Source organism: Prionailurus viverrinus, chromosome D1 (assembly GCF_022837055.1).
Source record: "Prionailurus viverrinus isolate Anna chromosome D1, UM_Priviv_1.0, whole genome shotgun sequence".
NCBI classification, from domain to species: domain Eukaryota; kingdom Metazoa; phylum Chordata; class Mammalia; order Carnivora; family Felidae; genus Prionailurus; species Prionailurus viverrinus.
Window position 1 is genome coordinate 13,305,113 of NC_062570.1, and position 25,561 is coordinate 13,330,673.

General features: G+C 43.8%; 1 protein-coding gene across 6 annotated transcripts in view; it reads right to left on the reverse strand.

Annotated features, from left to right (window-relative positions):
* Positions 1-25,561, reverse strand: part of CADM1 (cell adhesion molecule 1) — a 329,783-nt gene that overhangs the window by 26,635 nt on the left and 277,587 nt on the right. For 3 of the 6 annotated variants that reach the window (XM_047879033.1, XM_047879031.1, XM_047879030.1), the window contains exons 6-8: positions 17,364-17,463; positions 13,472-13,644; positions 8,789-8,863 (exon numbers count right to left, since the gene is read on the reverse strand). In XM_047879033.1, coding sequence (XP_047734989.1) covers positions 8,789-8,863; positions 13,472-13,644; positions 17,364-17,463 — 348 coding nt within the window. The remainder of the gene's footprint in view (positions 1-8,788; positions 8,864-13,471; positions 13,645-17,363; positions 17,464-25,561) is intronic. The other 3 variants (XM_047879035.1, XM_047879034.1, XM_047879032.1) reach the window with 1 other exon arrangement.

The following is a 25,561-nucleotide window of genomic DNA, read 5'->3' on the forward strand; positions in this document are numbered from 1 at the left end:
TTCACGTCAAACCACACAGTCACTGCGGCTGGAAATGGCAAAGTCATGGTCAGCAACGGAGCAGGAGAATAGAGCAGACACACAGGCTGGCCACAGAGTTCGAGCAAGGTTTGAGGGTGTGTCGGGGGGCACGCTGATTCTAATTCTCTGAGAGCACCTGGTGCGCTGTGTGAACAGAGGCGGTTTCGAGTAAAGAAGGAAAAAAAAAAAAGCAAAAAAAAAAAACCAAACCCTTCTTCAGAAGTGACTTTGTGCTCCCTGCAGGAGAGCACTGTCGCAGAATCTAATTCTCCTTCATAATTGCATTATGACTTCGTGCAGAAACCACAGACACCCTGGCTCTGAAGCAAGTGTGGCTCCGTGAGGTAGGATTTATTAGGGGCGTCTCCATCAGAAGGCTGCTGAGACGTGTGGGCCCGCCCCTGTGAATCGGCTTGTGGGGTCACTCTGTCGTCGGACAGCATTCTGAGGGTATGGGCAAAATGCGAGCGGTAACCTTCCAACGCATGTCAGCAATGCTGCGCTTCACTTGAAAAATGACAGCTCCTAATTGTCCCAACGAAGACTTCTTTAAACTTCATTTTGCCTTTAAGAAACTAATCTCTGAGCTAGGCCCCGGGGAAAAAGAGGTCACAAAGAGTTGAGTTGGGCTCTCGGTGGCATAGGGTTATGAACCTGAAAAGGCCTTGCTGAGCTTCTGGCCCTATGTTAATTTTAATTACAAGAAGGGCAAATGTGTTGGACGCTTATTTTAAATGGTCAACAACAACAACAACGACAAATCCCGTGGTTTTGCAAACCCACTAAGTGTGTACGGCCTTAAGAGTCATTCTCTAGCTGCTTTATGAGTATAATCAAACAAGGTGGCCAAGGGCAGGCCCTGTGCTATTTGAAAGATGCGCATTTCACTAAATATTGACTTCTCGGTCCCCCAGCCATACACACAGTTTATGGCACCTTATCTTGAATAAATTAAACATCACCTATATTTCATGTGGCAGTGTAAGATACTTACAAAATGGAAAGGCTCTGACAATGTGTGAGATTAGAGACAGTAGCCATTTAACCAAGTAGAAAAAAAAAATTGCTGCATGAGAGGCAGCTGGGCAATATTTAGTTGAAACAGTCATGTGTAAGCTCCACTGTGGCACATTCTAATCCTTTCATATGGATTCTCTCCAACTTAGAATTGTTCATTGAGTGTGACAGACTGGGGGTTTAAAACTAATCCATAAATTAGTCCATGGTCTCAAACACAACGGGTGCCATAAATGAAAATGAAAATCCTAGAACAAAATTAAATTCACAACCTTAAATACTTTCTCTTCTCCAATTGCTCTGTAGTCCTCCTGCGTTACAATGCACAGATTTCCTGCAAGACTGCATTTTGGGGTGTGTGTGTGAGTCGGGTATACGTTAAAAAATACACAGGGTAATAACCCAGAGAACCCAATCTGCTCAAAAGCAGAGCTTAATTGTAAAGAATTTAAATTTTCCCATTTTGATTGTCATAAGCTTAAATGAAAGCATACTAAGCAGTCCAGACATATTTAATACACTTTCCCCCAGTTTATTTTCTTAACTAAAGTCAATAAGGAGCCAATGGGTTTTCTTAATTGAATTCCCCTTCAGTTTGTGTTACGGGGCTGCTTTAAATCTAGACACTAGGGCAGGCAAAGAATTCCCCTGACAATTTTATTTTCATAGTTGTGTTCTGCTGGCCAATATATATTAAATATATGGGTTTTTTAAAAATTTCTTTATTTATTCCTGACTTATTTGAAATCTATTGAAAGCAAAAATACGTGCTGGAAAATTAAACTTCGAAATTTATTTTCTACCGGATTCCTGGTCAATTTTCTTTCCAACTATGTTAGGCTTTAATTAAACTCCCATTTCTTTTTTTTTTTTTTTTTAAATTTTTTTTAACGTTTATTTATTTTTGGGACAGAGAGAGACAGAGCATGAACGGGGGAGGGGCAGAGAGAGAGGAAGACACAGAATCAGAAGCAGGCTCCAGGCTCTGAGCCATCAGCCCAGAGCCTGACGCGGGGCTCGAACTCACGGACCGCGAGATCGTGACCTGAGCCGAAGTCGGACACTTAACCGACTGAGCCACCCAGGTGCCCCAATTAAACTCCCATTTCTGAGGGCCGGGAGAAAGGGGACAGGAACACACTGGAAGCTACAAAGGTCCAGATAGGAGAGTCACGATAAAACTCTCTTCCTTCTTAAAGTCACCCTCCGCTCCTTCCATAGAACAGCTGGATGGGGAGTGGACTGGTTTTTTTGTTAAACAATTTCAAGTTTTGTTCAGAATCGTTCACTACTGCTGCTATTCCCCTGAGATCTTTTCATTTGCAAACCAGATGTTCTGAAAATCATAGGATCTTGTACAGTGGTTTCCTCTCACAAGGAAACAACTCCTCTGCCCTGGTGTGGGTGATGGCTGGGCAGGAGGGGCAGAGAGGGGGAAGGCACAGGTGAGGAGAGGGACGGAAGGGGCACTGCAAGGGAGGTGACGGTGCAGAGGGAAGGGGCTCTAGGAATAGTCACTTCTAGTCTTCTCTGCTTACGTGCTGGAGGGCTGGTTCCTTCTAAGTCCTACCTTTCCAACCAAGACGGATCCAACCATCACTTTCTAAGCCTGAGAAACCCATATGTTTGAGGCTAGTTTTCTGCACTGTGGATAAATAATCTCTTGGATTATTTTTAAACAAGGAACATGAAAGTATGGAAATGATGATAGAAGCTTTAGAAAAATAACCCTCAGTTCCTATCTCTCAGGCCTTTTTTTTTTTAAAAGGCAGAATCAGGTGACCTTCATCAGTAGAGTATTCTAACTCGTTTTATTCCCTCCTAAATCAGTGTGGGTCAAAAACTGGCTGGCTGGGGCGCCTGGGTGGCTCAGCAGGTTAAGCATTCAACTTCGGCTCAGGTCGTAATCTCGTAGTTCATGGGTTCAAGCCCCGTGTTGGGCTCTTTGCTGACAGCTCTGATTCTGTGTCTCCCTCTTTCTCTGGCTCTCTCTCTCTCTCAAAAGTAAATAAACATTAAAAAAATTAAAAGACAAAATTGGCTGGCTATGATGCTATTTGTAATATAGGCTTATACTTGCCAGCAAAATAAAAATCTACACACTGGAGACAGTATGAAAAAAAAATGGCCACGCAATTTTGGGCAAAAACTTGACAAGATGGCTCATTACAAAGATGTCTCCTTCATATTTGGTAGCACCTAATAAGATTCTTATTTGGGCACCTGGATGGCTGAGTTGGTTACGCATCCGACTTCGGCTCAGGTCATGATCTCATGGCTCATGAGTTCGAGCCCCGCTTTGGGCTCTGGGCTGACAGCAGGCCTGGATCCTGCTTCGGATTCTGTCTCCCCCTCTCTCTCTGTCCCTCCCCCACTCTTGCTCTGTCTCTCTCTCTCTCAAAAATAAATAAGCATTAAAAAAAGAAAAAGATTCTTGTTACCACGCATCCTGGCCTATCAGTAACACTCAATACGCATTCAATAAATGAGGAGTGACAAACAGTCTTAATGGAGTAGATGCCAACTCTAGAAAAAAGGTAAGTTAGTAAACATTCTAGAATGAAAAGTGTGTATTTCCTAGCAATGGTGGTGTGATACATGCCCGGGACATAAATACACACAATGTACACACACACACACACTGAACACAGATGCTTGAGGTAAAGTTGGGCCTTGGTGCTTAATTTCTAAAATGCCACCCTATCTTGTCCACATTCTACCCAGTCCCTGATGGCAGACGGAACTAATTGTCCTGTGATGCCCTCCTTGCTCCTCTGCCCATGCCACCGAGTCAGCCCTTACTGCACAGTACCTCCTGTAATTGACTTCTAGTGTGTACGACCTATTCCCAGTGCCATATTTTAAGGGGTTCAAGGAATTTTCTGTCTCCACAGGCACTAGCATGAAGCTGTCCACATTACGGGGGCTTGGTATTTGATGAATGAATGCCTAAAAGCAGCTAAGCATATACCCCTCGCACCACGCAAATATCACAGAGTGAGATATATAACCCACATACCCCTAGCACAGAGTAGGAATCATTAAACCAAGACCCTGGAGAACAGCAGCGTTACATGATGCAAGGCTCTCGACCGTAATTCTGTCTTAAGCACAGGTGTACTTCTTTCCTTTGTATGTAAGACGTGGAAAACATGTGCTATGGTGTTGGACTTCCCTCGCTTGGCATACTCTGTGAACTATGGCTGCACTCTCCTTATTGTGACTGGATACACTTTACGCACACAATGGCTGACGACATTAGACTAGGAAAGGCAAAATAACGTGAGCCTGGGGTTGGGACCCACTTTCTCCAAGGTATACTGGGTTTTGAGTGCTTAGACACCCGTAAGAAAAACCTTGCTGTTTTCTTTTCCAAGAAACACAAAACACTTCATTGGATACATACTTTTAAAAAGAGAAATACTCATTTAGAGATGACCTATTTCATGCCCGTGAAAGGATTTCTAAATGTGTTTCAGGATTTGGCCCTATAGCTATTCATCTCTTATTCTAAAGTGATTTTAGTATTTTAATTTATGACAGTCACATGTGTAGTATGACCTGCATGTTGAACTCCCCCTGGGCCTGAATTTCCTACTTAAGCTGCTAAGGGTGTTTAAAACAGTGCTGAGTGCGGTCTAAGGTACATTCCTCGTTAAGCAACTAACTCCGGATGCAACTGGGCAGAGACAGTACAACATCCACATTATCTTGGGAGGGAAACACAAAATATTTTCCTAAGTTGACTATAGGGAAAAGTTGGATCCAACTGTTGGACAGGAGCAAAATGTGTCACCCCAGGAATAGGTAATTCTATGTACATCTCATACACAAAGTCAACTAACTTCAAAGAAAATTCACAACAAAATAAAATAAAACAAACCACCCCCCCCCTCAGCCCCCCAGGAGGGTGGTAGGTTTTTCTTTGATTTTAATTTAGGAGGGAAATCTGCATGAAGGACTCTGACCCTGGGTAATGGTCTGGCTGTCTCTGTATTTTAACAGAGGACTCCAGGGACAAGTTAGATTATGCAGTTTGCTCTTCAATATTACAGCATATATCTTCATGAATTAAACTACGTGGACAACTTGGCATGATATTAAAAAAAAAAAAAAAAGGAAACGAAAAAAAAAGGATGTGGGGGCTTACCAATAGCAATAGTTGAAACAGAAGTATATGGTCGGAATGTCAATGTGCATGGGATGGAAGAGACAGAGAAGAAACTCAGGGCAAACCACAATGAGACTCTGGATGGCTCCCATTTCAGTTGGGTCCCTCTAATGGTTTTTTATTTAGAAAGGGATTCTAATGATACTAAAGGCCTAATAGTTGTAAGGCTGCAACAAGGTCAATGTGGCAAGTTGACATCAAATATTCCTTTCAGGACTCTAGAGCCTTCAAAAAGTCCTCCCGAGAGAAAGCTACCGCTAGATGTGAGCCTTCACACAAAGGTCAGGAGACCGACTCCACGCAGAATGCACGGGACAGAGACGCCCAGCTCTTCCCCCTCCACCACCCCGCCGGGTCTAGGACTCTAGGTGGCACCAGCACATCGGATTGGGCTCACAATTTCTTGCTTTCAAGGGTCCCCAGGATGAAGCTTTAATGTGCTTTTGAGGGAGTCGGGCGACTGGGGGACTCAGTGGCAGTCTGCCTCCCTGACAAGGGGAGCAATTCGATATCCTGCTTATGGAAGGTACAAAGTAACACAGGAACACTTCCTTTCAGAGAAATCAGAAATCAACTATGCCCTTCGAGTTGAAAAATATTTTTCTATTGCATTCGTACATTTTCTTGTAATGAAACTCTGACCTGGGCAATGGGTTTCAGTTATTGCATCTGAGTGGGAGGAAAGAAATGGATGGCTATGGGCTGCCTCTTTTTCTTTCTTTCTTTCTTTCTTTCTTTCTTTCTTTCTTTCTTTCTCTCTTTCCTTCTCTCTCTCTCTCTTTCTTTCTCTCTCTCTCTCTTTCTTTCTTTCTTTCAAGCTCAGGCTTTATGTACGTTCCTGTCACTGGATTTAGCTGTTGCAGCTTTTAAGGCTAATGGGGGCTGTAATGCAGCAAACAGTGCAAGAGAGAAGAGTGCAAATTAATTTAGCTATCCATTTGTCAAGATCCAGTCTGGAAGATTTTTTAGGAACCAATCTTAATCTCAGGGATAGCCTGGACCTTTAAAATGGGACACACAATCATTCAGCTCCATAACCTTTAGTCTGTTTGAAGTAAGGAGCAAATGTTAAATTCCACAAGTGTACTTTCTGGGCAAGATAAATATATGTAACACTGCTTGTTAAGACGCAGGAAGCCCATACGATCACATCCGTTAAGGCAACGGATTCTACAATGCTGTATGAGTGGCAATTTTACTTTATTCTTGGGTATGCCAGCAAGAATCTGGGTGCTCATTGCCACAGATGCCTTTTGTGTGCAGAGAGGGTTCAAGCGCTAACGTTGAAAGGCTAAGGCACATCTACGAGATCATCATGCATCACGGGGAGACCCGAGGCCAGGAGCAGAGAGAGACAGAAGCAAAGACAAGCCCGTATGTAAAGGCAATTTCTATATGGACAGAAATGCAGCATTGTTTGTTTTTAAAATTTCCTCTTAACCAGAGTCTCTGTGGTTGGAACAGTGATCACAGAGAGTTGCAGCTGTTGAAGGACACAAGATTAGCTTTACTCTGGGGTGAAAAATTAAAGCTGTGAGTGGGGGGGGGAGTAGTTCAGGGGTGCTAAGAAAGGTCTTAAAAAACAAAACAAAAACAAACCAAAAACCCAAACCAGCCTAAGCTAGCGAGAGGCTAGCCACAAATGAAAAGCATTGTTCCATGTAATGGAGAAATGGGGTATTTCTACAGAGTCAGACCTCCACTGCCTTGCATTACAGACCTGGCTAGCCACCTAGACGGAACCTTCTACAACAACGAGAGGTAATAAGGGCTGACTGATCCCTGGGCCCCTTCTGCAAAGATGAACAGACTACTTGCAAAGGACAGTGGTGGGTGGAGGTGTAATTCACACGGACATCCAAAGGGCCGTTCACGGGAAATTTCAAGGAAACCTGCCGTTAAGAGCTCCAGCCCAATTCAGTTTACAACCTGGATAAGGGGCAAGAGATCACGAAAGGTAAAAACCTAGCTCCTGGGAAGTTGATAGCCTGGCTGACCTGGAACCAGTTAGGCAGGAGCAGCTTTGCTGTGTTTAGGAATGAGACAGAAAGTGGGAGGAGTCTATGCGCCATAGGACCAAGCGGCAGAAAGAAGGACGTGGAAGAAGGGAAACAAATAGACACTGAAGGGAATTTAGGAAGCAGCCTGGGTGGAGCGGAGTTTAGAGTGAGACACAAAAACCAATTGATGGATTTTCAGAAGATTTTAAGTGAAGTGCAGGCACTGATGTTTTCATAATTAACCTTCAGAAAAACCCTCGCTAGTGGCTTTTTTTTTAAAGGTTCTCTTTGTCCCACTGTGAAGGTTAGAGAAAGTGAAGAAAATGAGATCAGGTGATCTATCGTCCTACTTCATGAACCTCCTCTTCCACGGAACACTCTGGATTTTTGTCACGCCTGTCTCACCGACTCCCACGAAAACCAAACACATCTCCAGAAAGTCAGTGTCAAGGATGGCTGCCCGATCTCGGGTGGTAAAGAGGGCCTACACACGGAGAACGATGACTTCAACATTCAGTGGTTTAGAAGAAGTCCCGTGATACGCCTGTATCCTGGGGCACGTGGCTCAGAGACCTGGCAGTGTCTGCGGATAATGGAATGAAGCGGGAAAGCGGTCTTCTAAAGAGGTTATTATTATTATTATTTTTTCCTCGCAGAATAACTACTTTTACGTGTTCTGGAGGAGGTACCTGTAAACAGTGGTTCGGGGAGTCCTTACCTAAGGAAATCCTACACATCTAGTAGACGTGATGCAGCCATGACTTTTCCCAACTTAGCAGGTGGGAGAAGCATCGAGGCTCCCAGACGAGCCCCCTCAAGCAGGAGGAGAGCCGCTGGGTATCAGAAAGGGATGCATCGCATACCCTCTCCCTTGGTGGTCGGCAGACACAGGAGACAGTGAAACTCATTTTGGAGAGTTTCAGACAGTCCACCAAGATAAAGCCACAGAGTTACAGCAGCTGTGGCCGCCTCTTCCGCCCCTCCAACAGTTAACGGAGGGCAGCAAGGGGTACGTGGGTGTCCAGCACGGAGAAGACAGTGACTCCCCTCTGACCTCTTGACCCAGGCAACACAAACAGGTAGGAACACTGTCAGCAGATACTCTCTGGGGCAGGAAGGAGGGCGATGCATTTAGGAACACAGCCCGCAGGGGCATGTTAAAGGGTGTGTATTTTCTTTCGTACGAACGAACGATGGAATGAAGACAAGGAGAAGATCCAAAGCCAGAATACTTACCATTTCATCAACCGTGGCTACGCCTAAGCTACCGGCATGTTCTCTAATAGCCAGGCTGCTATGTTCCCTAGCGTTTTGCTTTGAACGGGGATGCTGGAAAAGAGAATCCTCTTAGGCACGAGCTGCAACATATCTCATCTACTGTTAAAGGCCTGGATGTTGAAGATTTTCTGAGGTCCTTAGGAGTCAACGTAAGAATAAAGTGTCTAACGCCTCTGAAGTCCCCAAATAAAGGAACGGTTAAATTCCAAGGATTCAAAGGGAACTGTCAGCCTTCTTTGCATACATACCAGAAAGACAATATACATTCAGGACATTTTCAGTGGTAATGAAGGTACCGTACCTGTGATGATGGTAAGGATGGTGGTGGTGGTGGTGGTGGTGGTGGTGGTGGTGGGAGGGATAGTTGTGGGGGGATCTGGATAAAAAAAAAAAAGGAAAATCAAACCCACAGTGCTGAACACAACAATGATCAGTAATGACAAAACGAAGGCATGAGGACACGGAGATGTTTGTCTGATGACTTCCCCCTCTGCAGCCACAAGCCTCCCTTCCCCGCCTTCCCCCAAAGAGTTGTGTCCTGTGATCCTAACCCAAAACCTTAAATGGAAAAACTGAGACAAGAAGAAAAGAGATTTGCATTAATGAAGCGAACTAGGGATGAGGAGATGTGGAGAGAAGGGAGGAGAAATCAAACCAGGACACCCCCACCCCAGTCTGATTTCAAAGGTGAGGTTAAGCCAGCCCCGCCCCCGAGAGGGTACAGCGACTGTCATTTCGTGTTATACTTTCGCAGATGGGAGAAAGGAGGAGGGGTGGTGCCGTTCTAAAGGGCTCCCGTCGGCCAAGGATGAGCGTGTTCCCGCTCCCCTGCTCTCCATGACGGCTAACTTCATTATTCCCCATCAATACATCCCAGCAGGAAGGAAAACTACTTCTACACACTTGTAATAAATACAAAGAAGACAGAATGTCACCGCTAAATATCAAGTTCCAGGCATGTGAGATTTTACCGAGATTTTATTTTTTAAAAGTCAATAAATTTTACAACTTATAAATATTAATACGTTAGTTGCCTTTGCTCCCTTTGAAAGCCTGACCTAAAGCGGAAGGTGGCGATAAAACCAAAAGACCGTCTTCCATCTTGTAAACAAGGGAACGAGGTATAAACGAGGCTTGACCCTCAAAGCCAGGAATCCCATAGGGAATCCTCCGTCAGATGTTTGCTACACTGTATATTCTTGTATCAGCTCAAAAATTATTTGGGGGACAGGGGAAGGGCAAATATGAAAGAGAAAAAAGAAAATCCTAAGCACAAATGATCAAACTGAATGTGTTAAATTGTCAGCAAGACTTTGAACTAAGCAATCATTCTGCCATAATAGCGCATAAGATGATTTGAAGGCTTTTGATTTTAAATTTTATCTAAAGCACGTCAACTTTTTCTCCCTGACACATCTGGTGTCCTTTTATCTCCAAGTGAGCTCTCAGATTGTCTAATTAATACATCAAAACTTTAATTATATACTGCACCTTTATTGGCTTTGCTACAACTTCCTGAAAGTTTGTGAAAACACTATCTTGGTGCCTGGTTGTAAGGTCTGCTTAAAATGATTCCTACTACTGATCAATAATCTGGGGTTTTAATTTTCCTCGTCAACTTCTCTCACGCACACGCAATGTAGGAATGTGTTAGGGAGGGCTCAGCAGCAAAGTGTTCTGTTCTATGGGAGACTTTGCTCATTGAAGGTGGGGACACGGGCAGTGTAAAAGCAGCCTCACCCACGAGTCCAAAAAGGAATTCATTAAAAAATAAATAATACCAAATCTCATCCTCCTCCAAGAAGCAGGCTGATGATGAAATTAGTGGTTTCAAACCACCCTTGTAGACAAACAGGCAGAATGTCGTCTTGCTCCTTGGACACTTGCTTATGGAGGCCCCAGGTAAGGAAGCATTCTGTGACCTAGCAGATCTTTTGGACGCACCCACCCCTTGCTGTAGGCACTGGGACAGACACAGATGAGCGAGGTGTGCTGGCCCCCGAGCCGAGCTCTGAAGACATCCTGTGCCTTCTCCTACCCACCTCAACTGTACCCAGGGACGTGCCTGCTGCCCAGCATGGGGGCAGCTAATGCGCTTCTTCTGTTCTGGTTCAATTACGGTACTTATCACCTGAAAAGGAACATCTGTACCCGAGAGACTTCCCCTGATACACTCTAATGCTATTTCTGTACCTACCTTTCCAAGTATTGGCACAGAACGTGTGATATCCACAATGCAATCAAAGGGGACCCGGAGGCCCGGTTTTGAAATATGATTTTGAAAATACGATTACGAACGAGGGGTGGGCCAGACTAACAAGGGCAGAGACTTCAGAAAAAAGGTCACGGGTCCCTTTCATTTTGTGAAAATCACACACTTCCAATTATTTTCATCACTACTGGGGTAACTGTTGTCCTTCACATCTGGCTCAAGTGACCCGTTAACAGCGAGAACCTCATTGCTCAGATCGTTTCTAGCAATAAGAGCAACGAGAGGCCACTATTTAAGAAAATACCGAGTTGGAGCTAATGAGCTGTGTTTGACACATCGAGGCTAAAAGAACCAAACCAAATGGGACTCAGGCACTAACCAGCTAGATTCTCCAAGTATAGAAGCTACTTCCAGAGAATTAAACATTTTAAAGGCACGTTAATGCTTAGTTCATAAGGTACTTTGAAAATTACCCTGGTAGTACGAGAAATCACCTTTGAAAAGAAGAGCTACTCGCAATCTTCCCAAATTGCTAGAACATTTTATTAATAGACTAGCAACACCTCAGGTTGGTAGTCTAGCCCGCCATGCCGAGCAGTGCTACTAGCTTAGACTGAGGGACGCAGGTAGCATAACGTGCCGGGGAGGTGTGTGTGTGTGTGTGTGTGTGTGTGTGTGTGCTCACCTAAACAGGTAGGTCGCTATGTTTCCTGGCTTTCAGTAACGCACTCTAGCCCAGAGAGTAAATTCTCAAAAACAGTCTTATGTTGGAGGGGAGCGTTCTACTGGGAAGCAGTGAGAATAAGAGGAACTACGAAGAAAGACACAAATGTCCCTGAAGACTTGGCAGTCGAAGTATCGTGGCTCTGAAACATAGTTAGCAACCCTGGGAACTTGGGCAGCTTAGGTGATCTTTCTAAGCTTCATCTGCCATTTGTAAAATAGGATGAGGATCTTGTTACCTCCTGACGTTACTGTGGAGATTAGAGGTGGTCATGCACGTGAAACAGTGGGACAAAGTGGGTGCTCGACAAATGCCAGCCAGAAGCTGGTATCCAAAATTATTCAACTATATCTGCGGTCCATGAAATCCACAAAATGTTCCTTATCTTGAGATGTGGGAACAGCAGGTACATTAAATCAGAATTGCTTTCCCAAATAACTTAGACTTCTGAGTCCAGGAAGCAAACCATAGACCAGTGGGAAATGTGCCACTGGTTTTGCTCACTGTAAACCTGGGAGTGGCATCGGAGGGGACTTGCAGGAGGCTCAAACCCTCACGCAGAGAGAGCAGAAGGGGTGTGGAAGCAGAAGAGAGGGATATGCCTCCCACTCCCCTTTTGCACGAACAGACTCTGAACAGTCTGAGGACCAAGGTGGCTCCGTGGAACATCAACTGAGAATAGGGCACGTGGCACCCCCTCGCACCTAAAGGAACAGCCATCCCCTCTCCTCGGCTCTCTTAACCCCTGGATTAAGGGGTTGGATGGCAGGACTGACGCCATTACACGTGCGGACCACAGACAACATGGGTATAGTGTCCAAAAGAAAAGAAATCTCAGAAGTCTACAAATAAGGTGAGTGGATGTGATCCTGTAATTCTGCATTATGTTGAAAGAGAAAAACAAACAAACAAACAAAACCTCAAGTACAGGTTAAGGATTAAATTGCCACATCCGTGTCGATGTGTTATAAAGCACGCTTCTATGCCTTCAAAAGGAGTGACTCCTACTTTCTTGGTAAGGAAGGTGGCCAGGTTCTAGGACATAAAGGTATAAATATTCTGTGGGTATAGTTGTGTGCGTATAGGTGTAGATTCCCATATACTTACACTTGGATTATTTACCGTGCTAACATGGAGAAGGAAACATACACACATATCCATAGATTTATAAGATACTGAAAATTTCATGCCTATGGTCACTCACTCCGGGTCATGTCAGTTCATGACCATGCTTCCTGGCATAAAACCAACCAAGAGACTTCAACTGGCCAGAAGAAACTCAATTTGCCATCTTAAGACTAGAGGAATGCAGTGCATTCCTCAACTAAGTTGAGAATATTCAACGTACACAAAATGGACAATAAACTATAAATGTGAAAAAGTTTAAAATGTCTGACACATAGATGTTCAATGAATATTTGCTGGGTTAGAGAACGTAATTCATGATAATATGCTTTAATAATCCTGTAAAAAGATATTCAGAAAACAGACAAATTTAAAAAAAATGCATTCGTATCTAAAGGAGTAGCTATTGGTGGTTTATGTAGCTACCAAGGACCTTATATATATATTTTTTTCCCAAGTATTTACTGGCTTGTGACATCTTCCGGAATGTAATAGCTTCATGCTGAAAACAGGATACTTGTGTTCATCAAAGCAGGAGAAAGCCTAGCTGAGGTTTCACAGGGAAATACCACTGGGAATAAACTTTCTGAGCTAAATAGCCATTAATTGGCAAGGCTGAATTTTGCAGTCATTATTTCTAACATCATCTCCATTGCTTGTGCCTGAGGACACAGCTTTCCTACTCAGCATGACCAGGGACTGTGATCTAGCAGGAAAGCCCCGCGATTAGAGGGAGAGAAGAAAAGTCACTGCCCTCCCAGGTGGAGACACTGGGGTCCACCTCAGGCCAGGCTTCTTTAAGTTCTTGAAGAAAACACACTGGCTTTCGGTTTCAACTTGACCAAAAGCTCTGAGAGTGATTTGCAAGCAGCGGCTACATGTGAATGAGTCTGGTAGAAGGAGTGTTTTATCTTTGCACGTACCGTAAACATACAGCATATAATCCGAGTGAGCTTTCCCCACTATGTTGGAAGCTTCACAGCGGTATGTACCATTATCTGTTTTGTTTAGGTTATTGATGAACAGGTTGGGCCCGGACAGGACGGCGTGTTGAGGCATTTCGTCATCGACTCTAACCCAGGTCACCATCACAGGCCTGCAGAGGAGAGAGGAAGAAGACAGGTGGCTTTAACATCTCCCACCAAGATGTCTGCGTCGGCTTCTCACCCACGCATTGAATGAGTCACATGCAGGGTGACACGATTAGAGAGGGCCCTGCTGGACATATTTTCAGTTCACAGAATTACAGCTGTGAAGTCCTCCCCCTCAACAAAATCTGTGTGGAATATACTTTTTGGTCAACATTATCAGGTGTTGAAAAACCTTCAATAGGACCACAAGCTGGAGCCTCATTATTTCCAGTTCATCTTTAAAAATCAGCAAATAAACCAATGTGCCCTATTTTTATGTCCTGCTGTGTGGTTTCACACCAATTCAGACAGGACAGAGCTCACCCGTTGTTAATCATCTCATTAATTAGGGGGAAAAATCAAATTCTTGGCTAGTGATATAACCATTAATCTGATGGTTACTAATATACCAAGACCCTTGCTTAGAAGCCAGTTGTGATCTTTAAATGGATTTGGAAGCATAAGAGACTCTTAAAAACGGAGAACAAACTGAGGGTTGATGGGGGGTGGGAGGGAGGGGTGGGTGGGTGATGGGCATTGAGGAGGGCACCTTTTGGGATGAGCACTGGGTGTTGTATGGAAACCAATTTGACAATAAACTTCATATATTGAAAAAAATTAAAAAATTTAAAAAAATGGATTTGGAGTTTTGCAAAAATAAATGGATTTTTTTTTTTTTTTTTTTTTTTACATCTGAACACTGCTTTCTTTTGTCCTCTGCATTGGAAAAACCACCTCTATTCATTCTAGAAGATGCAATCACTTCCTTTCTCCGTTACCCTTGCTCATAACCTGCCTCCTTCAACCCAGTCCACCTTTTCTGTGTGTTCCTTGGCAAAATGCCTTGCTTTGCTGGCTCTCCAAGCCCCACACACTGTTACCCTCCCCCCTCTGGGTGCACCGGCAGGCCCTGTGGCTCAAGGGTGAGGCTTCCGGGTCAGTCACTGAGGGGCACATCTCCACATGGGCTCCTTATGGCACTTTTTCAGAGGCATGTTGTACCATGTTGGGGGGGCCTGGGTGGCTCAGTAGGTTAAGCATCCGACTCAGTTCAGGTCATGATCTCATGGTTCATAAGTTCGAGCCCCTGCATTGGGCTCTGTGCTCTCAGTGTGTTGCCTGCTTTGGATCCTCTGTCTTTCTTTCTCTGCACCTTCCCCACACACACTCTCTCTCAAAAAAATAAACATTAAAAAATAAGTAAATAAAGTATCACATTTGTGTCCATCAGGGAAAAGCAAATTTCACAAAATGCTCCAGAGCCAAAACTGCACACACAGAGTACCTTTCAAACTCACTGACTCTAAAACTCCCATTCTTCAAGACAGCTCCCTCAACCTCCTGTGAAATTGGGACCACAGGGAGGACTGTGCCTGAAACTTTCATTTTGTTTTTCTTTAAATTAAAAAAAATAATAATGTTTATTTTTGAGAGAGAGAGCAAGCAGGGGAGGGGCAGAGAAAGAGGGAGATACAGTATCAGAAGCAGGCTCCAGGCTCTGAGCTGTCAGCACAGAGCCTGACGCAGGGCTTGAACTCACAGACCTCGAGATCATGATCTCAGCCGAAGTCAGACGCTTAACCGACGAAGCCACCCAGGCGCCCCTGAAACTTTCATTTTAAAGGAAGGGCACTGGAGACACGAGAACAGTGGTATCTTCCTTTCGGTCCCTGCTGCTACCTCCACGAGCGGTGACATGACAAGACCCAAGCTTAATGATGAACCAACACTCAAGTTAGCCCTGTCAAGTAGCATTCCAATTTTCAAATGGGATGTGAAGTTACAATTTTTCTTTAATTACACATGGGCTTGTCATCACAACCCAGTAAATTATTTAAAAATTAGCACTGCATATGTCCCCCCCCCTTGCAGGCAATGGAAAATGGGTCTGCCCGGCCATCAGATCTAATGCCCTGCTGCTTGACAGCTGAAACAATCAGTGGGGGTAAGTGCTGAGAATATTCACAACATTTAATGGCAAGTTAAATTACCATTTTTATTGTATGCAATTTCTTGAGAAAATAAATAGGTAATATGCTGGAAGGGATAGCAGAGTCACGGGTGCTGGCTCATACGACCACACACTCGTTGCGATTTGAGAAGAGGAACAGACAAATACCCTCTCTGGCATAAATGTCCTGAAGGAAACATGTAATTTACTGTCCCCACGGCACATTCAATTGAACGCAGTACCTTCTTCTGGGGGGAAAAATACAGAAACAAAGTATAGGCTAGCAAAGCCATCTCCGGTAAATGTGGTTAATGTGGCTGTATACAGTGGCAAGAGGCCTGTGAGAATTCTCTTTTTCTCCACCGGATTGTTTTGGAGGTAAGACAGGCCACGGACTAAGGCATAATCCAGTTTACAAAAAGAAAAATCTGAATCTTCTGCAGAGTTCAAAGGAGACAAAGACCACTCTGCCAAAGCTTAAAGTGTTTCAGAGCAAGTAACTTTGAAACGGCAGAGGAAAAGCGAAACAGAGCCAGGACCACCTCCTATTTCCTAAAGGTCATCTTTAAAACCCCGAAGGGTTAGTGGAGACAGAAGTAGATTCTGGTCCAGAGAGAGGGAAGCACAAAACAGGGAGGGTTGAAGCGGGAAGAGGGCGGACAGCAGCCAGCATCCCCCTGGTTCCCCTGTTCTCTTGTCATGGATCACTCCTTAGCCATCACAGGGACAGTGCTTTCCAGAGATCCTGGGGGAAGCTTTGGTGAGACGCTCAGAGCATGAGGACTGCGATCTTGATGTTGGTTAGCAAAACTCTGAGGGGGAAAAGAATCCTAGCACAGGGACGGCAGAGGGAGCTCAAAACAGAGTTTACTGTTGGGGACCACTCAGAGTTTGAGGGCTCCTAATCCCAACATTGACTTGTTCCAGCTCATGATTCCATGGATTGTTTTTTTCCCCTAAGAAACAGCTCAAAACAATCTTCACTCTCCTGGAAAGATGAGAGTCTCTCCTCTCCCCGGACGAAACTGAACGAGGTCTAAAGTGGCCCCACTGCATGGCTGTGATGAGCTACTGTGGTCCCTCTCATTCACTTGCATGCAGTTGGCAGGGAAGCAACTTCCTTGTACATTTCAGTCAAATAAGAGGGTTAGTACATTCTTTCTTTTACGCAATGGTGTGTAATATGTTCCTTGAGAAAAGTTCTGGGACAATTCCTTACCAACAAAAATATTCCCATGAGTCACTTTTATTTGAGAGAAGGAGAAGCAAAATTAAAGGTAGGGCAAATTCATTTTCCAACGGCTGGCCCTAATCACAGCAGCTTAATTTAAGTCTGAAAACCGTCTTTCCAGCAGCTTAGACATTAACACAGAAGGTAGCAGATATATCATTAGATTGTGGGCATACTAAAAATTTATTAGGATTATTTTCTTGTGAGAGAAGATAGTTCTGGCAATCGTGTTGATGATAATAAAATAGAATTAGCTGAGATTTCAATCTTAGCTGGCATTTCATTTTTCTCCCAATCCTGACCATTAAGAACCAACCACAGATATTTATTCCCCCTTTCACTGAATATTCCTTATTTCATAAAACAAAACAAAACAAAACAAAAAACTTCCATCCTTTACAGCAAGAGACAGGTGACAGGCTGGTGAGTTGCAAATGCACATCTCCGTGTTGTGACATTTACTGCTCATGACCCTCTTGCCAACCTTGGCCTTCAGAACTTACTGGGGCTTCCCGATGGCTTCACATGTTAACTCGAGCGCATCCCCTTCCCGGGTTAGGCCTTGTAGAGGATAAGTCATCTGAATATGCACTTGAGGCTTATCTGTGTGACAACAACACAAAGTATAATGTTTAGCAAATGATATCAGGCAAAAAATCAGACTTGCAAGCCGCCACAAACCCCACACCACCAGCACTCGCTCTCTCCCCATCCTCATGCCTTCACTAACATCCTCCTAATTAGTTAGTAATCCTGGCATTTGCTCAAATTAAATTGACTAATAACTCTAAGGAGTGAACCGTGAGTAGATAAGAGATTCATAAGCTAACCGCGCCACATCAAACGTTTCCTGTGAAATACATTTTGTTACATTGAAGTTTATCTCCAAACTCACTCAAGCTAAGGAAACTCATTTGCCTTCATGCTGAGGTGAAGCCACAGATATTTGTGGTGCTCAGAATTGATACATTTTATCATATATCACATATTACTATGTGACAATATGTTGTGACAATGCATATTAATAAGTTTGCCTCTTCTATGCTCTTGATTTCAAATGGGAAAGGCAAAACTTCTGAATTCCACTCCAACGCCCTTAAGAATGAAGAACTGGGAGGTTCTGGTGGTCCCAGGGAAACTCTTTGATGTCTCAAGGTATACATGTGAGAAGGAAGGAAACTGACAGGTGCTGAGAGCCTACTATGGTGGGAACCATCATTGGTGGTGGAATAAGCCAGTTTCAGGGATGAGAACACTGGTACCCAGAGGATGAAGTAGCTAGACCAGGGTCCTACGGATGACTTAACGAGAGACAGCCCTGCGAATGTTGGGATTGCTGGTTCAAAACTACATTTCCCAATGGCCATCCAAAATTAAAACCAAGTACAGCATCCTAAGGCAGTCAAGGACTCCAGTAAGTGACACAAGTATTCTTATATCGATTAGCTACTGAAAAACTGTGTTTGGACCTTGTAGGGGTATGGGTAGGAGCCATGAATGACAGGAGCTGTGGGGCACAGGGAGGGAACCAAAAGGGGTTGGGATTAACTTAGACATATTACACAGATATATTTACCAAGAAAACCTGAATGGAATCGGGAGGCTGTTTTTTTTTGTTTGTTTGTTTTTGTTTTTTTCTGTGCTGAACTAACAAGCTATTAATCCCTAAATCAGTTTTCTCATTTAATTCTGTGGCTTTGTAAATGTATATTTTTGGAAATGTACCCAAGAGTAATAAATGTGAGAGGGCAAGACATCACTTGGCTGAAAGGTCAAAACAATTTCCATAACTTTACTTTCTCAGACAATCATACCACCTAAACAACAGCTCCTTGGCCTTTTACAAGCAGTGCTTAGCTCATTAACATTCATCCTATGGACTGAGAGAGAAATCAGAAATATGGCAGGGCTCAACTGATCTGGGCCCATATGCAGCTAACAAAGCTGCATGAGGGAATCCTCTCTGGGGTGGTTGCTTTCCAGACGCATTTGTACAGTCTCGTTCCCATCACAGATCTTTCTCTTATGTCTCTGGAACCCATGTGGCATTGCAAACCTTTTAAGAGAGGCTTCTTGTATACCACTGCGCCCTGCACGCTGTGAACTGGTAATGCTCTCTGGGAAGCTAAGTCACCTGCCGGAGGATAGAAGTTAGCAGCCCTCAAAGCTCCAGCAGACCCTCACAAGTAACACGGCTGTATCCTTGGACTTGTTGGCAAAGGCAATGTTTGGGAGCAAAATGGTGTGGAGGTTTCTGGGGTACTGGTAACTGGGTTGGGAAAGCAGTCACTCGAGAAAGGCAGAAATACTCAGGATAAACAGGATGACCTTGAATGGGGACTGGCTGCTGGGCAAAGGCAAGAGCTCCTGGGCACCGTTCTACAGACTACAGCTTACACTAAATACAACAATTGGGTGACATATGTGGGCCTATTATTTTTGGTGGCATAACACATAAACACAGAGCTGGCTGGTGAAGTTTATCGAAAACACAAAATACAAAAATAAATAAACAAACAAACAAACAAACAAATAAATAAATAAAGGGGGAAACACAGACAGCTGAAGACCTGCTTCCTTATATTTCACATTCAGAAACAGCACCACTTAATGGGGTTCCTGGTTAGGAAACCTCTTGTCATTCTTCCCCAAGAAACATTCTGGGCAAGACTAAATTTAAAGCCCCAAATCTGGGGGCGCCTGGGTGGCTCAGTCGGTTAAGCATCCGACTTCGGCTCAGGTCATGATCTCGCGGTTGGTGACTTTGAGCCCGCGTTGGGCTCTGAGCTGACAGCTCAGGGCCTGGAGCCTGTTTCAGATTCTGTGTCTTCCTCTCTCTGTGACCCTCCCCCGTTCATGCTCTGTCTCTCTCTGTCTCAAAAATAAATAAACATTAAAAAAAAAAAATTTAAAGCCCCAAATCTGGGCTGACATGTAGCATTTGCTTATAGGTTAATCTCTGATCTATGGAAGGACTACATTTTCCACGCGCTGCTGACTCCCACCCATTAATTAAGAAGCAGGATGCCTGCTGGCCTATGTGGAAGGTTTTTTTGTTTTTTGTTTTTTTCCCCTTGTGTAATTTACAAGCAAACAGAGAGGGTATGTTTTTCTGCACAGTGCGCCAAGGGTCTTATGTGCTCAACTTCCATTAATAATAAAGGGAGTGTTGAAAATCTAATGCAGTTTTGCCTCTTTTCAGTACCACTGACTTTTAGTTAAATGCTTTTTTATGTTATTATGGCTGTTTCCCAGTTGCCTACTACTCACAGAAATTAGGAAGAACAAGCTAAGGATTTGCGATACCTGGAACTTATATATATATTATATATATATATATATATAATATACATGCTATATATATATTATATATATATAATATACATGTTATATATATATTATATATATATAATATACATATCATATATATTATATATATATATTTTTTTAAATAACATACTAAACCATAGAAAATACACCTTCAACTTTGATAACTGATTTTCCCAATTTACTCCTCAGGTTGTTTGGAGAAACATCTACCATCTACTTATGGGGACAGCTGCCACAGTTACCTTAACAGCTAGCTGAAAAGGTAAACATTTATCTTGTTTGTATTATACAGAAAAAATGTCGTCCTCTGTTGACACATGCAGTATTTATAGGCATATTATCTGACTGTGGGGCAGCTGAACTACTTTCACACCCAGCCGACGTACCAAAGAGAGAGAGTCTGTGAGCCAAGATCTGTGTCCTTCTTTTGCCCTGAAAGAGGAACTCAGGTGTGCTCAACAGTTGCACTGGAAACCCTGGGATTCCACTGGTACCTCTGGAACTCAGGGATGCTACAATTTCCCAGGAAGATCCAGAGTATAAAGTGAGTATGTCAAAATACCGAACAATCCAGATGGCTGACTGACTAGCCCAAAGCTCATCATTTACACTTTAATTATGTTCATAAATCAAATGTTATAACCCACCAAACCTATTCTGAGACAGACCCAGACTCCAAGATTTATTTTTAAGTAATGAGGTAAGGCCAAGTACGTTTTCTGGGTGATCACTTTACGCCTCGGTTGGTGTTCTAAGGCACAAGGCTACCAGCCAGACGACACTTTCTGCCCAAGTGCAATAACTACCCAGAAATGTATCGCGCAGAATGGCCTAATGTCATTATAAAATGGAACTGCTATATAAAAATAAGAAAAATAGTTAGGTCTGTGCACTTATGGAACGTTAGAGTTATGGAGATGGCATCACCAACAGCCAATCAATTAGGTCGAATGATCTGAGGTTTTCATAATACACTGTAATTTTTTAAAACCCTATAAAAGACATTTAGCAAGACTCTTACAGCAGGCAGGATTTGTTCATTAGTCAAAGTTGCACAGAGGGTTAAATACCAGGAGGCTTTAGGTCACACTACAGTAGCAACCAATTAAAAAAATAATATTAGAAAGACATTCCAATTTGATGAGGCTTTCTTTAAATGTGCTTTGCTCTCTCCATAAAGGGAAAAAAATATATAAAAGGAAACTCTTAAAGAGGTTAGAACGGCTTGCTGGCAGATTACAATTGATTTCATGCCAGTCTGACCTTGCACCACATTCTATGATCTTTCCAGAAGATGAAACTCGAGACTCTATAACCTGTATATCACTTTCTTATGTAAATGAAAAGTCTTCGTCTCCTCTCTATATCACAACACCAGTGTATCGGGTTTCGAAATTTATTAATTAACAAAAAAAAAAGGTACTCTGCAGTTTCCTTTTGCCTGGGAGGTCATCCTTCCCATGTACCAGTCAGGAGTAGAGCTGAGGCGGGAGGAAGACGCCCCTGATATCCCAGCATGAGACTTATTACCACGCGGGGCTCCCGACACTCTCTCCCGCTAAGAATTTCTACTTCAGGTGATGTGGGCATCCAATGTCCTTGGGCGCTCTGACTGCAACCAGGTCCCAGGGCTTGGGTGTAAATTTGCTCCTGCAACTACATTCAGGATACAGGCCCCTCATGGCCCTTCCTTAGCTTTCGTCCAATATTCTGAATATCCATCAGAGGGGGACTGAGGATGCCTGTGGAGCAAATGCGGATGGTTCCAGGGCCTAGCAGAGAGAGCTCAAGGGCAGTGAGGGCCCAGATGTATCAGAAGTTTGGGTCACCACCTGCGTGTTCGGCTGGGGAAGCATCAACCCAAGAGTCTTTGTCAATCATGGAGGATTACCGCAGTTTGGAGGAGCACGGCGATGCAAAGATTAACCTGAGATTTGGTGAGTATTAGGGGTTTTTTGAGCTCAAGGCGAGACTCGGCCCCCACGGTAGGGCTGCTTGGATGGCTGCAAGAGGGCGGCTTAGCCCTGAAGGAAGACAGCTTCTGGTAGCGTGAGGTGATCGGGCCTGGTTAGGGAACAGTCACAGCGAGCTTTCAGAGGACCTCGCATCTTGCAAAAGGTTTGCTTTCTAATGTCATGATACGTTCATGAATAATTTTCACTGCCATTTATTTGGTCTGTTTGCAAAAGGTGAAGGGCCTCCCGCTGCTACATCTGTAGTAGAATCGGGGCGCCGCAACTGCACCTGCGGAGGACAGAGCCATGGTCTGACAGAGTCAAACCTGGTGGGGGGCGGGACCGGAGAGCACGCGCCCCCCCCCCCCCCCCACCGCGGCAGGAATGCGGTTCCTTCCCGTTGCAACTTGCAAGTCGTTCTGTGGATACCGAAATTACTGTTTACCCAACAGAATCAAATTTTATACGGCGACGTTTGCGACAGAAGGTGGTGTCCAGAGCTTGCAAAGCGGGCTGCACACTCGCACAGTACTCCTCCCCGTCTTGGAGAAATCTTTAAAATTTTGGAAGTGAACCCTGAGCAAGAAAAGTCTTGGAGCGTGATTTTCTCCCAAAGAAGGTCAGCTCCGTAAGAAGAAAAGTGTTCGTTCGCTCTTTTGTATCCCTGGTACCTAGTACGTTGCCAGAGCAGTAGGCATTCGATACTTGTTTACCAAGCTGATGGAAGAATAAGAACGTGGAGAAATCTACCACGCAGCATGAACTCCTAGTCCAAGCTCTGCTACTCACTAAAAAGAGAAAATCAATTTGTGAATACATGCTAACCCTGTTACAAGATAAACTGGGCCCATTAAAATTTTTGAGGGCTTATGTGAGCATACGTTGATTCGAATAGGGCAACACCAAACTAAACATGCTCTAGCCACAGAGCCTAGGGAGAAGGTTTTTTACAGAGAAGACAGGGAAACAAAGCAAAGGACATTATTTGATTGTTCGTGGCTTAAGCAGTTGCCTTATTTGGGGAAAGCCTAGTTAGCGGTTCCTGAATGGTTGTGGCTTCAGTTTCATTTCTTTGGAGTATGGGGACTTTGGCTCTAGTTTAGGGTTGACCCCATAGGCTACCCAAGGCATTAGAGCCACCCCAGTCTTGTTTAATCACTTCGACAGCCCTCAGCACAAATTATTATTGTATTATTCTTTCGAAGGTCAATCCAGCTCCCCAAATGTGAGATTCAGCTCAGGTGTTCTGATTTGCTGCCTCCATTTCACTACACATATATTTAGCATTTCTGGCATAGCTCAAGTTGGTATCTTAAGGGAAATCATAAAGGATGCTGTTTGACCACTGGCTTTAGATTTTCAGAGTTTTAACTCCACAACCATTTATCCTTCCCCAGAATCGAAATTTGACCTTGAGTTAAAAACCATTAGGAGCACACATTAGATGACTACTTTCACTGTGTAAGTGTTCGATGCCCACAAGCCCCAGGGACACGTCTTCCCCCAAATACGTCAGGTCAGACAGAGAGATGGTGGAGGACAGTCCTTTGTAGGAGGCCTCTGCCTACCGAGCGTGCCTTCAGAAGAAGGTAGGGGTGATGGCTTTCTTCCTTGAAGGATCATGTCATCCAAGTCTTGCTCATAATGCATTTGGCCTGACATTTACTCTTTTTTTTTAATGTTGGTCCCTCAGTCTCCTGCCCCCTCTGGTGCCGCAGAACGCTCCGTGAACAAGCTACAGAGTTAATAATAACGGGAATTTGGCCCCGCCACCGCTCTGTGACAATGCAAAAAATGACAGCTTAAACATTTGTTTGAATCAGGGGGGTCTCTGTGAGGAATAATAAATACCAGAATAACTTCCCTGAAACTCAATTCACTGCTTTAAAAAAAAAAAAAAAATAAAAGAAAGGGAGAGTGGGAGGAAGAAGGTATTCTGTTAAAAGAGGAGACTGGAGATCAGAGAGAAACCGGCCCAATCGGGAAATGCCAGCTATTAGGCCGTGAAGAATACAATCTGGGAACAGAAATGAGGGGGGGAGGACCGATACAGGAGCCGCTCTTGGAAACTATGTCTTATTCTCCACTCCGAGCAGGAAAGATTCTCCTATTTCCAGGTTTTTCTCCCTCCTTCACTGCAGGGCACTGTCGATACCAGAGAAACATTTATTTTGGCACAGATAAAGAACAGGTTTTGATCATCCCCTCAATGCCCAATTTTCCCCCAATCAAGGGAATGAAAGAAGAAATCTAGCCTTCCCTGGATCTTGGATGAACAGGAATATGGATTTACAAACTATCTGCCTATAGGGAGTCAATAAAACTCATTTTGAAAATGATGCCTACGTACCCGATGAACCATCAGATGATAATCAGAGGAGGGAAGTTATTCAAACATCCATTTCTATAGTCTTTGTTTTCATTCTCCCTTTCAAAACTCATCTCAATTTCTCTCTCTCTCTTCTTCTTCTTCTTTTTTTAAAATATGTACACACACAAAACCCTCACAAGATGAGGATTTTTGCAAAACATTTTAAAGAGCAAGGCTGTGATGGGAGAAAGCAAAGGACACACGGCAGCGATTCAAGAGAGCGGATTCACCTCAGTCCAGAGTGAGGCTTTTCCCGCTTTGCACGGCAATCTGAATTCCATACCGAGGGTCACAGATCCTCTTTGAATTGCCAGCTTACGTCGCTATGTGTTGCCACCTTGATGCTATTTAAACAGTTTTCTTTTAACGCTCAGACAGTGAACTGTTCTCCTTTAAACAGGCTTTTATTTGACAAGAGTACGTTCCTGCAGATCTGAAGCTCCACTAACCGTGCCACAATTGTGCCATGCTCCGCTATAATCAACCGTGTTGTACATTTGAGCAACGCTACGTACACAGACATGCGGAAGGAAAAAAAACGCGCAGAAAGAATTTAGGGTCATATAGCTCAGAACATTAAAAGGCAAAACTGTTCTCTGCCTCACATCTAAGGCAGGAGAGCTTTGAATGCCAGCTTCCGTGCATAATTATTTTCTGTTTTAAACATTTAACTGCGTGCTGCTGCTGTATCCTTGCTGAGGCTCACAATGAAAGCTACAAAACTAAGAGCCCTACTGTATGTTCGTCATTCCCGGCAACGTTCCTATGAGAAAACCTTACTAATGAGCTTGCAAACGAGCACCCAACAGGGAAATGTCACAAACAAGAGTGGCTAATGCCCCAGAAAATCAAATAACTGAACACTTGGCTGATTGTGGTGCCTTTCATATTTATAATAAAAAAGAGGGGGGGGGCTTTAATTCACTAATTCTGAAGGGGTCAACACCTTGCTGAACAAAACAACTCATTTATTTATGTTCAGAAATCTCCAGATGATAAATTACATTGATGTTAATCACTTCAATGCATACTACACAATTAATAT